At 40.4% G+C, this 14,989-nt stretch overlaps 1 protein-coding gene across 3 annotated transcripts in view; it reads right to left on the bottom strand.

The window, feature by feature from the left end:
- Positions 1-14,989, bottom strand: part of mRpL11 (mitochondrial ribosomal protein L11) — a 130,273-nt gene that overhangs the window by 3,659 nt on the left and 111,625 nt on the right. For all 3 annotated transcript variants that reach the window (XM_071676622.1, XM_071676631.1, XM_071676638.1), the window contains exon 4: positions 4,886-5,028. In XM_071676622.1, the coding sequence (XP_071532723.1) occupies positions 4,886-5,028 (143 nt within the window). The remainder of the gene's footprint in view (positions 1-4,885; positions 5,029-14,989) is intronic.

Genomic DNA, 14,989 nt, shown 5'->3' with positions numbered 1-14,989 from the left:
GGAGGATTATGAAAGAAAATGGCAGGTCAAGAGGGAGGTACAGGAGCTGAAAAGGAGAGTAAGCAGAGTTAGGGTGAGCAAACATAGGCAAACATCAGGAAGAATAAGAGAATGTTTTGCAAAGAGGTTAACAGTGAGAAAAAAAAAGGGAGGAAAGGGAAACATCATTGAAGGGGTAATGGTAACTGGTAGAAATGAGGTGAAGAGGAGATGAAGTATTTTGAAAGCATTTTGAAGGACTGTTGAAAGTGTCTGATGAGAGGGGGCAGATGTGGAGTGTTTGTGTTAGGTATATCTATTCATTCATTCATTTTGGTTTGTTGCTGTCTCCCGTGTTAGCGAGGTAGCGGAAGGAAACAGATGAAAGAATGGCCCAACCCACCCACATACACATGTATATACATACACGTCCACACACACAAATATACATACCTATACATCTCAACGTATACATATATATATACACACACACACACACATATACATAAATACACATGTACATAATTCATACTGTCTGCCTTTATTCATTCCCATCGCCACCTCGCCACAATGAAATAACAACCCCCTCCTCCCTCATGTGTGCGAGGTAGCACTAGGAAAAGGCAACAAAGGCCACATTCATTCACACTCAGTCTCTAGCTGTCATGTAATAATGCACCGAAACCACAGCTCCCTTTCCACATCCAGGCCCCACAGAACTTTCCATGGTTTACCCCAGACGCTTCACATGCCCTGGTTCAATCCATTAAAAGCACGTCGAACCTGGTATACCACATCGTTCCAATTCACTCTATTCCTTGCATGCCTTTCACCCTCCTGCATATTCAGGCCTCGATCACTCAAAATCTTTTTCACTCCATCTTTCCACCTCCAATTTGGTCTCCCACTTCTCCTCGTTCCCTCCACCTCTGACACATATATCCTCTTGGTCAATCTTTCATCACTCATTCTCTCCATGTGACCAAACCATTTCAAAACACCCTCTTCTGCTCTCTCAACCACACTCTTTTCATTACCACACATCTCTCTTACCCTATTATTACTTATTCAATTAAACCACCTCACACCACATATTGTCCTCGAACATCTCATTTCCAGCACATCCACCCTCCTGCGCACAACTCTATCCATAGCCCACGCCTCGCAACCATATAATATTGTTGGAACCTCTATTCCTTCAAACATACCCATTTTTGCTTTCCGAGATAATGTTCTCGACTTCCACACATTCTTCAACGCTCCCAGAATTTTCGCCCCCTCCCCCACCCTATGATTCACTTCTGCTTCCATGGTTCCATCCACTGCCAAATCCACTCCCAGATGTCTAAAACACTTTAATTTCGTGCGCCTATCAATTAACACGTAATCCAATGACGCTCTCTGGCCATCTCTCCTACTTACATACTTATACTTATGTATATCTCTCTTTTTAAACCAGGTATTCCCAATCACCAGTCCTTTTTCAGTACATAAATCTACAAGCTCTTCACCATTTCCATTTACAACACTAAATGCCCCATGTACACCAATTATTCCCTCAACTGCCACATTACTCACCTATGCATTCAAGTCACCCATCACTATAACCCGGTCTTGTTTATCAAAAACTACTAACACACTCATTCAGCTGCTCCCAAAACACTTGCCTCTCATGATCTTTCTTCTCATGCCCAGGTGCATATGCACCAATAATCACCCATCTCTCTCCATCAACTTTCAAATTTACCCATATCAATCTAGAGTTTACTTTCTTACACTCTATCACATACTCCCACCACTCCTGTTTCAGGAGTAGTGCTACTCCTTCCCTTGCTCTTGTCCTTTCACTAACCCCTGACTTTACTCCCAAGACATTCCCAAACCACTCTTCCCCTTTACCCTTGAGCTTCGTTTCACTCAGAGCCAAAACATCCAGGTTCCTTTCCTCAAACATACTACCTATCTCTCCTTTTTTCTCATCTTGGTTACATCCACACACATTTAGACACCCCAATCTGAGCCTTCGAGGAGGATGAGCACTTCCCGCGTGACTCCTTCTATTTCCCCTTTTAGAAAGTTAAAATACAAGGAGGGGAGGGTTTCCAGCCCCCCATTCCCATCCCCTTTAGTCGCCTTCTACGACACGTGAGAAATGCGTGGGAAGTATTCTTTCTCCCCTATCCCCAGGGATAGGTATATATGTGTTAGGTATATATGAAAAAAAGAGAGTCACAGCAAGTGGCACGAGACATGGTAAAATCATGAACTAATATTCTGATAGGCCTGAAAAGCCAACATCAGAAACAGACTGTTACACTATGAATGTTTGGGAAGCCTAAAACCGCAAGCATTATTACACTGTATGAAGTAGCTCTGAAGCTTGTGAAAAAGAGCAAATCATTAGAGATTTAGAAGTGGTTTTGAAGTGGTTTGGGCACATGGAGAGAATGAGTGAGGAAAGATTGACCAAGAGGATATATGTGTCGGAGGTGGAGGGAACGAGGAGAAGAGGGAGACCAAATTGGAGGTGGAAAGATGGAGTGAAAAAGATTTTGTGTGATCGGGGCCTGAACATGCAGGAGGGTGAAAGGAGGGCAAGGAATAGAGTGAATTGGAGCGATGTGGTATACCGGGGTTGACGTGCTGTCAGTGGAGTGAATCAAGGCATGTGAAGCGTCTGGGGTAAACCATGGAAAGCTGTGTAGGTTTGTATATTTGCGTGTGTGGACGTATGTATATACATGTGTATGGGGGGGGTTGGGCCATTTCTTTCGTCTGTTTCCTTGCGCTACCTCGCAAACGCGGGAGACAGCGACAAAGTATAAAAAAAAAAAAAAAAAAAAAAAAAAAAGTATGTGCAGTGAAGATGTCACTAATGTTTCGGAAAGATATGGTGGCCAAAAAATCTTACAGTGTGTCAGCATCTCATCAAATGATTGCATGAAGAACAAAAGAAATTGATAAACATGTTTCTTTCAAATTGAAAGACATAATGAAGCAACATAAATACTTTTCATATGCTTTTCACAAATATAGAGACATCAATTACAAGTCAAATGTTTGCATTCACATGTACTTTAGGTGAGGATTTCATGGTACATGAATGGTTGTAAAAGAGGTTCGGACATCAGCGAATATAAAGGGTTTCAAAATTGTTCCTGTACTATAATTGAAAGTGCTAGAGCCATGACTCGTACTAAAGTAGGGTTAGCAGATTTGCTGAAGGAAAATGCATTACTCACCAAGAAGTATTATAGGACATGGCATTACACAAGTGATGTCATGCATGGTGTTGCCCAGCATAATAAACTTGATTAGAGGAGGCAAAAATTCTCTGAGACTTAGGAAATTCACATCGTTCCATGAAGAACTGAATGCAGAATCTAATGACCTACTCAAATATCAGGTGGCTAAGCACTTGGAAGACTCTTCAGAAACTCTGCTCTTCAGAAGGAAGTCCTTCGCTTCTTTAGAATGAACATAGCAACACACATGAACATCAAAATCAAGTGCAAATAAAGACTTTCTTTACTCCCTAGCATTTCTGGTAGGCATGATATCTTGCTTGAATGTGCTGAATCTGAGCTTACAAGGAAGGCAGCTTATTGTTGTGAACTGATGATAAATGATAAGGCAGCTTATTGCTGTGAACTGATGATAAATGATAAGTAGGCAAACTTGTCAAATTTTGCAGGGAAATTTGAAACTATATCAGGTGAGTCTGGCAAGATATCTGCAGAGTATGACAAAATGATGCCCAGTTTCCACTTATCTAACTTCCCGATGGAAGCTACAGTAGAGAGACAGTCACCTGATCTTCAGTATGAATTGTGTGAACTGCAGTCTGAACAACTGCTGCTAATAAAAAAATGAAGGTCAGAATAGTTTCTAGAAGTTGGTTTACAGGAGCATTTACTCAAGCTCAGAGACTTTGGGCTCAAGATAAATTCAGAGTTTGAAAGTACTGATATACATATGAAAGTACATATTGTGATGAAACAAGTAATGATGAAGATGTTGGATCTTTGTGTCTTAGAAAATAACTCATGCTCACAGAACAGATTGAAAAGGAAAAGTAATTTCTGATGTGCATAACTAATTCTGCATGTAAAGAATGTATCAACTGCACAGCTGTCTACAAAAAATATGTTCCTAAGCATTAGGTTTGCAAAAATCATAGAGTCTAGGTTTGAATACCCTTCCAGATGATACAATAACTCTCTTTTTGAGCAACCACAAAGTGTACCACCAGTTCAAGCAAAGACAAAAACAGATACTCTGTGAAAAGGTTCTCCTGAAGAATCCTGACCTCATCAGTGTTAACAGTTAAAAAAAAACCCAAGAACAAGCATGATGCCATTACTACTAGAGTCTAGTTTATCCAGTAGCTCTAGTTTTATCATTTCACATCAGCTTAACAAGAAAATGGTTGGGAAAAAAATCAGATGAATTGATGAAAGCCTCACCTGATATGTTGTTGAAGATCTCTAATGGTATGCCTGAATGAAAAAAAAGGAAAGGACTGACCTTGAAAGACATGGATAGATGAAGTGAATGAACTGTAATGGACACAAGGATGCCTAAGGCATGATCTGATCACATTCTAAAATGTTATGCACATATGGGTAGAGGAGACAATGAAGACAATAATGTTGCCTTGCAAATGAACTTAGTGTGTAAAGTGAAATAACTAAGATGTATCTATATCAATGAGGAAGACTTTGTTCACTTTAGCACAAAAGACATAAGTAGAGTTTGGCATGAGTGCTCAGCAAAGCAAATTATGCTCTTGCTCCACACAACATAAATGGAAATGGAGTAAGTATAAGGACAGAAACACAATATTTTACACGAAGTTTTCTGATTGACAGGATAATAAGATTTTGATGAAATGAATGAAACTTACCTCAATACCACATGAATGAGCTACACCAATCATTAATTCACATATTTGCTTTAGAGGAGTGAGCTGTAATGGTGGGTCTTGCTGCTTGATTTTAGCTATTTCATAGATGTGTTTAAGGGTTATTTTGCCACTTACTTCCTTTCCTGGTAAGAAAAATGCAAATGAATTAACAAAATACAATACAATCATGACAAAATAACATACAGAACATACACTGCAAGCTCATTCTGTTTCACACATATCAGTATCATACATTAATACTTAGAAAACCTTTATCTCAGTAGTTTCAATGACTAAATAATTTTGTAAACGTAAATAACTATCCTCTTTATCTGGAAGAATCATACAGCAATGAGCAATTCCTACTCTTCTTAACCTGAGGATGAAGATGAATCCCAGACACAAACCTGTGCTCGTAGGTTTTTCATACTTGTTCACCTTTTCCAACATTAGTGAGGTAGCCCTTGGAACAGATAAAGAAAAGCCACATTTGCTCACATCCATTCTTGTCATGTGCAATGCACAAGACCAAAGTCCATATCTATAATCAGGAAATACAGGTAAAATATAAAGAATGCAAATTTCAATGAGTGACACGTCCTTTCTCTCCAAGGAGGTGTACTGTGAGTAATTAGATCTTTCCTAAGAACATTGAAGCCAAGAATGTTCCTACATTCATAACGCATGTGAGGAAGCTACACGTTCATTCCCCCTTTTCAGTTGACCCTTGAGTCACCAAAACCATTTGTTCAATTGATGTTTTCATTCTCAGTTAATCAATGACTGCCAACAAGCAATCACCAACTCAACTTCTCCAGGTCATTCAGAGCTCACAATTCACAGACTGCAGCACCTACACAAGGCAGCCACAAAAAGTAAAGGAAAAAGGTTTTTAGAAAGAGTTGGAGAGGAAAACATGATAGGGCTAGAAAAACAGGAACATCAACCTGTAGAGAATAGGTTTTTCAACCCTTAAAACCTGCATTTTAATTCTATGTAGTATGTCCCACAATCAGTGACAGTATATCCACATGAATGAGGGATGTTTGAGAAAAAGCTTTCAAGTAAGATTAAAGGAGCAAAAAACAAAATCCTTCACTGGTGAATGTGAGGCACATTGGAATCTAGCTCTCTAGTTGGAGGAATTCCCAGAGCCACACGGGTAGATCCACCATTGTTAAAACAAAGGTACCATTTGATGAAGGCAGAAGAGTGCCAAAGTCCCCTTTTCTTTGTTTTTTCCTATGAAAGGTCTCTAAGTAAGGCTAAGGTAGATGCAACCTTCCTCATATCATGTGCTCTAGTGTAAGGATAAGGCAAAACAACAATTTCTTGGTCCATGTAGAGATATATCTCACCAAAAAGTGTTTCAAGGTTCCTGTATAAATAAATGATTTCTTTGATAAGTCCACACAATATCTATGGGATTCAACTGGGCATCAGACATAACATTTTCTTGATAAAATCTTCCAAGAATGAATAATAGTGAGATTACAATATTTCTATATTTACATGTAATGGATTCGTTCTAGGCTAAAAAACAAGTATGTTCTGAATCACAAGAGTTCATCATCAAAAATATAAAAATACTTGTTCGGAACATATCGTGTAATTCTCCAACTCTCTTTCCAATGCCCAAGGATACAAGGAAAAGTTTTTATGATTAGATGTTGAAGAGTTGAATTGCTAGAAAAAAATATTAAACTGCAAGAGGTCTAAACAAATGGAGGTACCCGGCTAGGCTGAGGGGGAGAAGCAACCAGTCTTTTTAAAAAGAAAAACAATTGCTTATCCCAGATAAGGTCTGTCAAGTTATCAGCAAAGCCCAAATGAAAGGTTCTTCAGGATCACTCTTGTAAGAGGCAATAGTGTTACTCAAACCCATTACCAGGATGGCTTTGAGGAATTCAAACTTCTCTTTGAATTCAAAAAGCAGTATCGTGACTTAAATTTTTGCCAAAATGAACTATTGGTAGCCTGGACAGATCACTGAGCTGCTGTACATAAAACTAGTGCTAATTGTATTCTGTGTTTTACTATACATAAATGATTAATATGTATGTGTCTATTAAATCCCAAAATCTATCTTGGAAACAAAAAAGAACCCCCATGAAAATTCTGGCGATGGTCTGGTCACTTGCCATGCATTCGTCATAAAACAGGCAACAAAAGAGCTCTAAGTACATGGTTTCCATATGTGCCAAGGTATAAGGATCTTCAAGGAAGATCTGAAATGACATTGAGAAGAGAGGTGAATGTTAAGTTAATGGTCATCTGTTACGTGTTCTCCAAATCTCTGTCTATTGAAGTGTTTGAAAAAATATATACATGTAAATTCTAGAATCCAGAACCCTAAGGCTGGAACCCCACAAAAGTATTAAGGTGGTCGGTCTAGAAGATCCTAAACAATCAACTGAGGTGTATGGAAAAGCTCTAGACTCTAGTCTTTGGCACCAAGTTTGCTTGTTCCACCTGGGGGTTACCAATTACTAAACTCTAAGAAAACTTAGCCCAAATGATGAACTGGAGAAAAGAGATAAATTGTGTTTCAAGAATTGCAATGAAAAGAGCGTGTGCAACTGCCCTTACATCTAAAACTGTAGAAACATGTTGGGTCAAATCCAAGAATTCTGATGGTAAAGAGATCTCCTATGGAGAGGATCCAACTAAAAGCCTCCCTCAGTAAAAAAATTTCTGTTCACACTGTTCTTGATCTTGTGGGGGAATCTGCTTAGAATCTATAAACTCCTTTATGGAATGTGGTTCAGAGAAAAAAAATGTTCTTTATGAACAAGCACAGAAGATTTTCAGCTTACTCTAAGAGCAGTGGTATAAAATTCTACATTTGGGTTTCAAGACTTTCTGAGACATGATGGCATCATGAACCAACTGCAATGCTGCCCAAAAAAATATATAATGTAAAAAGTTAATGAACAAATAAACTCCCAAGCACCTGAGTTTCTTCCACTAATTCAAAAAATGTTTAGAAATTGGGAAAAAAAAAGCAAGAAATTATGCAAACACTGGGGAAGGGAGAAGGAAGGCAGTCATATCCCAAGCTCCTGACAGGGTGTGGCATCAAGGTCTCATCTCTAAGCTACCCTCCTTTGGCTTCCCTCCCCCAGTTTGCTCATTCATAACTAACTTCTGCTCTGGCCAATCTTAAATCCAGCTCTGGCCAGTCTACCTCCATGGCTGTTGATGGATCAGCCTCTTTCCCTTTCTCCATCAACAGCAGTGTCCCTTAAGGTTCTGTCTTGTCTCCTACACTTTATCTCCTTTTTATCAATGATTTTCTTTCTTTTACACGTAACCAAATGCACTCTTATGCCAACGACTCAACATGCTGTTCCTCCACATCCTTCAATTCTGATCCTTCTTTTCTCACTCGATCTGCATTTTATCTTGATGCAATTTCCTCAATACACTCAGGCTTGGACAAGATATCTCAGTGGGCTATGCAAAATCTGGTTAGAACCAGTTTCAGCCCATTTCTCTATCAAAATTGATCACAACTTTCTTCTCTTCTTTGACAGTTCTGTAATTTCACCTTTTGACTCAATGAACATACTTGGTATTACTCCATCTTAGAAACCCTAAATTACAGAAACAGCTAAGTCTGCCCCTAAGAAACTGGAAGTCCTGTTTATATGGTGAAATTTCTTTTTTCTGAACAGTTGCTTTTGTTTATATGGAGTACTGTTGTCTTATCTGAGTTGGTTCTGGCTCTGCATCCTTATACGTCAGAGTAGAGTCAAAAGTGGTCCAACTTATAAACTGTCCCAGGCTAACTTCAAAACTTGACTTGCTTGCCCTATGTTGATTTATTTTCCCTTCAAGTACGCTGCTTGCATGCCCACACTATTAGCAAGAACATGCAATACTTGGCAAGCTGCTGCATCACATGATTACTGTGTTGCCACTGACAACCCAAGGGTGGGTTATTTTGAAAACTGATTCTTTCCATACACCTCGAAGCCTTGGAACTCTCTACCCTCTCAGGTTTCTCCCAATAACTATACCTTGGCATATTTTACAAGACAAGCTTTTCATTTCCTCCAAAATTTGAAAGTACTTTTTTCTCTTCTTTTCCCCTTCTATTCACCTCTCTATATTTCAATTAAGTCTCAACCTTGATGTGAACTTTTATCTGTGACTGAAGTCTCCAACATTAAAGAAAAAAGAAAAAAAGGGCTGAGAGGAAGATAGAATGAAGCTCTTGTAACAACTACCATGCCCTTAAAAAAATAAAAATTTAACTAACTTCACAACCAAAACTTCTTACTACATTAGTGAATCTATACCACTAATAGGTAATACATAATAAGAGTAAGATGGCAGTAACATGGACACATCTCAATAATTCTTTTTGTAAGTTTGTTTGCTGTTTCCCGTATTAGTAAGGCAGCTTCAGGAACAGACAAAGAATGATCTCATTCACTCACATCCTCTCCCTAGTTGATATGCATGATGCATCCAAACCAGAACCTAACCCCACCCACCACAACCACCATTCCATAGCCAGTGACCCTCTATGGCTATCAATGCCTGCTTCCTATGCCCTAGTTCAGCCCAATGCTAGCAAATCGTTCCATTCATGTGGAGCTATCCTTGGCAAAGAGGTTTCTATATCAGCTAAAATGATCCCATGAATTTATACAAAAGATGTTTTCTTCCCCTCTACAAAGGGCCTCAATTCCATTGTTAATCCCCAGCATTCTCCTGAAGGTACAGGGATTTATGTCCTGCATCATCAAGATAGTGCCAGGAACAGAAGAAGAAAAAGCCTCAATTGTTCACATCCATTTTCTAGCTGTCATGTGTAAAATATCTTAAAAATTGCCCAAAGCAAATTAAGAGTGCACTGTACACTAAATAAACTATATATATATTACTATCATTTTTATGATATTTACTATACTTTGTCACTGTCTCCTGCGTTAGTGAGGGAGCGCAATGAAACAGACAAAAGAAAGGCCCAACCCACTCACATACACATGTAAATACATAAACGCCAACACACGCACATATACATACCTATACATTTCAATGTATACATACCAATACATACATAGACATATACATATATATACATGCACATACTCATACATGCTGCCTTCATCCATTCCCGCTGCCACCCTGCCACACATGAAATGACACCCCTCTCCCTATGTGCATGCGAGGTAGCGTTAGGAAAAGACAACAAAGGCCACATTCGTCCACACTCTTGACTCTAGCTGTCATGTGTAATGCACCGAAACCACAGCTCCCTTTCCACATCCAGAACCCACAAAACTTTCCATGATTTACCCAAGATGCTTCATATGCCCTGGTTCGATCCATTGACAGCACGTCGACCTCAATATACCACATCGTTCAAATTCACTCTATTCCTTGCATGCCTTTCACCCTCCTGCATGTTCAGTCTCCGATTGCTCAAAATCTTTTTCACTCCATCCTTCCACCTCCAATTTGGTCTCTCACATCTTATCGCTCCCTCCCCCTCTGTCACATATATCCTCCTTGTCAATCTTTCCTCATTCTCTCCATATGACCAAACCATTTCAATACATCCTCTTCTGCTCTCTCAACCACACTCTTTTTATTACCAAACATCTCTCTTACCCTTTCATTACTTACTCGATCAAACCACCTTACCACGTGTTGTCCTCAAACAATTAATTTCCAACACATCCACCCTCCTCCGCACAACTCTATCTATTGCCCATGCCTCACAACCATATAACATTGTTGGAGCCACTATTCCTTCAAACATACCCATTTTTGCTTCCCGAGATAATGTTCTTGCCTTCCACAAATTCTTCAACACTAGCAGAACCTTCGCCCCCTCCCCCACCCTGTGACTCACTTCCGCTTCCATGGTTCCATTCTCTACCAAATCCACTCCCAGATATCTAAAACACTTCACTTCCTCCATTTCTCTCCATTTAAACTTACCTCCTAATTTACTTGTCCCTCAACCCTACTGAACCTAATAACAATGCTCTTATTCACATTCACTCTCAGCTTTCTTCTTTCACACACTTTACCAAACTCAGTCACCAGCTTCTGCAGTTTCTCATCTGAATCAGCCACCAGCGCTCTATCATCAGCAAACAACAACTGACTCACTTCCCAAGCTCTCTCATCTCCAACAGACTGCATACTTGCCTCTCTCTCCAAAAGTCTTGCATTTACCTCCCTAACAACCCCATCCATACACAAATTAATCAACCATGAAAACATCATCCAACCCTGCCGCAAACCTACATTCACTTGGAACCAATCACTTTCATCTTCCTACTCGTACACATGCCTTATATCCTCAATAAAAACTTTTCACTGCTTCTAGCAACTTGCCTCGAACACCATATACTCTTAATACCTTCCATAGAGCATCTCTATCAACTCATATGCTTTCTCCAGATCCATAGATGCTACATGCTAATCGATTTGTTTTTCTAAGTATTTCTCACATACATTCTTCAAAGCAAACACTTGATCCACACATCTTCTACCACTTCTGAAACCACAATGCTCTTCCTCAATCTGATGCTCTGTACATGCCTTCACCACCTCACACCACATATTGTCCTCAAACATCTCATTTCCAACACATCCACCCTTCTCCGCACAACCCTATCTATAGCCTACGCCTCGCAACCATATAACATAGTTGGAACTACTATTCCTTCAGACATATCCATTTTTGCTTTCCAAGAGAATTTTCTCACCTTCCACACATTCTTCAACACTCCCAGCAGTTTTGCCCCCTCCCCCACCCTGTGACTCACTTCCACTTCCATGGTTCCATCAGCTGCTAAATCCACTCTCAGATATCTAAAACACTTCACTTCCTCCAGTTTTTCTCCATTCAAACTTACCTCCCAAATGATTTGTCCCTCAACCCTACTGTACCTAATAACCTTGCTCTTATTCACATTTACTCTCAGCTTTCTTCTTTTACACACTTAACCAAACTCAGTCACCAGCTTCTGCAGTTTCTCACCCGAATCAGCCACCAGCAGAGTATTATCAGCGAACAACAACTGACTCATTTCCCAAGCCCTCTCATCCCCAACAGACTGCATACTTGCCCCTCCCTCCAAAACTCTTGCATTTACCTCCTTAACAACCCCAGCCATAAACAAATTAAAAAACCATGGAAACATCATGCAACCCTGCCACAAACTGACGTTCACTTTGAAGCAACCACTTTCCTCCCTTCCTACTCGTACATATGCCTTACATCCTCAATAAAAACTTTTCACTGCTTCTAGCAACTTGCCTCGAACACCATATACTCTTAATACCTTCCATAGAGCATCTCTATCAACTCTATCATATGCTTTCTCCAGATCCATAAATGCTACACACTAATCCATTTCTTTTTCTAAGTATTTCTCACGCGCATTCTTCAAAGCAAACACTTGATCCACACATCTTCTACCACTTCTGAAACCACAATGCTCTTCCTCAATCTGATGCTCTGTACATGCCTTAACCACCTCACACCACATACTGTCCTCAAACATCTCATTTCCAACACATCCTCCCTCCTCCACACAACCCTATCTATAGCTCACGCCTCGCAACCATATAACATTGTTGGAACCACTATTCCTTCAAACATACCCATTTTTGCTCTACGAGATAATGTTCTCGCCTTCCACACATTCTTCAACACTCCCAGCACTTTTGCCCCCTACCCCACCCGGTGACTCACTTACACTTCCATGGTTCCATCTGCTGCTAAATCCACTCACAGATATCTAAAACACTTCACTTCCTCCAGTTTTTCTCCATTCAAATTATCTCCCAATTGATTTGTCCCTCAACCCTACTGTGCCTAATAACCTTGCTCTTATTCACATTTACTCTCAGCTTTCTTCTTTCACACACTTCACCAAACTCAGTCACCAACTTCTGTAGTTTCTCACATGAATCAGCCACCAGCGCTGTATCATCAGCGAACAACAACTGACTCACTTCCCAAGCTCTCTCATCCACAACAGACTTCATACTTGCCCCTCTCTCCAAACACTCTTGCATTCACCTCCCTAACAACCCCATCCATAAACAAATTAAACAACCATGGAGACATCATGAACCCCTGCCTCAAACCAACATTCACTGGGAAGCACTCACTTTCTTCTCTTCCTACTCGTACACATGCCTTACATCCTCAATAAAAACTTTTCACTGCTTCTAGCAACTTACCTCCCACACCATGTACTCTAAATAATTTAAACAAAGCATCTCTATAAACTCTATCAAATGCCTCCTCCAGTTCCATAAATGCTACACACAAATCCACTTGTTTTTCTAAGTATTTCTCACATTGTTCAAAGCAAACACCTGATCCACACATCCTCTACCACTTTTGAAACCACACTGCTCTTCCCCAATCTGATGCTCTGTATATGCCTTCACCCTCTCAATCAATACCCTCCCATATAATTTCCCAGGAATACTGAACAAACTTATACCTATGTAATTTCAGCACTCACTTTTATCCCCTTTGCTTTGTACAATGGCACTATGCAAGCATTCCACCAATCCTCAGGCACCTCACCATGAATCATACATACATTACATAACCTTACCAACCAGTCAAGAATACACTGATCCCCTTTTTTAATAAAGTCCATTGCAATGCCATCCAAACCCGCTGCCTTGCCGGCTTTCATCTTCTGCAAAGCTTTTACTACCTCTTCTCTGTTTACCAAATCATTCTCCCTAACCCTCTCGCTTTGCACACCACCTCGACCAAAACACCCTATATCTGCCACTCTATCATCAAACACATTCAACAACCCTTCAAAATAATCACTCCATCTCCTTCTCACATCACCACTACTTATTATCACCTCCCCATTTGCCCCCTTCACTGATGTTCCCATTGATTCCCTTGTCTTACACAATTTATCTACCTCCCTACAAAACATCTTTTTTTTTTTTTCCGCTGTCTCCTGCGTTTGCGAGGTAGCGCAAGGAAACAGATGAAAGAAATGGGCCAACCCACCCCCATACACATGTATATACATACACGTCCACACACGCAAATATACATACCTACACAGCTTTCCATGGTTTACCCCAGACGCTTCACATGCCCTGATTCAATCCACTGACAGCACGTCAACCCCGGTATACCACATCGATCCAATTCACTCTATTCCTTGCCCTCCTTTCACCCTCCTGCAAGTTCAGGCCCCGATCACACAAAATGTTTTTCACTCCATCTTTCCACCTCCAATTTGGTCTCCCACTTCTCGTTCCCTCCACCTCCGACACATATATCCTCTTGGTCAATCTTTCCTCACTCATTCTCTCCATGTGCCCAAACCATTTCAAAACACCCTCTTCTGCTCTCTCAACCACGCTCTTTTTATTTCCACACATCTCTCTTACCCTTACGTTACTTACTCGATCAAACCACCTCACACCACACATTGTCCTCAAACATCTCATTTCCAGCACATCCACCCTCCTGCGCACAACTCTATCCATAGCCCACGCCTCGCAACCATACAAAATTGTTGGAACCACTATTCCTTCAAACATACCCATTTTTGCTTTCCGAGATAATGTTCTCGACTTCCACACATTCTTCAAGGCTCTCAGGATTTTCGCCCCTTTCCCCACCCTACGATCCACTTTCGCTTCCATGGTTCCATCCGCTGCCAGATCCACTCCCAGATATCTAAATCACTTTACTTCCTCCAGTTTTTCTCCATTCAAACTTACCTCCCAATTGACTTGACCCTCAACCCTACTGTACCTAATAACCTTGCTCTTATTCACATTTACCCTTAACTTTCTTCTTTCACACACTTTACCAAACTCAGTCACCAGCTTCTGCAGTTTCTCACATGAATCAGCCACCAGCGCTGTATCATCAGCGAACAACAACTGACTCACTTCCCAAGCTCTCTCATCCCCAACAGACTTCATACTTGCCCCTCTTTCCAAAACTCTTGCATTCACCTCCCTAACAACCCCATCCATAAACAAATTAAACAACCATGGAGACATCATGAACCCCTGCCTCAAACCAACATTCACTGGGAAGCACTCACTTTCTTCTCTTCCTACTCGTAC

The sequence above is a fragment of the Panulirus ornatus genome, chromosome 2 (genome assembly GCF_036320965.1).
Source record: "Panulirus ornatus isolate Po-2019 chromosome 2, ASM3632096v1, whole genome shotgun sequence".
NCBI lineage: Eukaryota > Metazoa > Arthropoda > Malacostraca > Decapoda > Palinuridae > Panulirus > Panulirus ornatus.
Note: the sequence above shows the minus strand (reverse complement) of the source record. Positions and strands in the feature narration are given on the sequence as shown.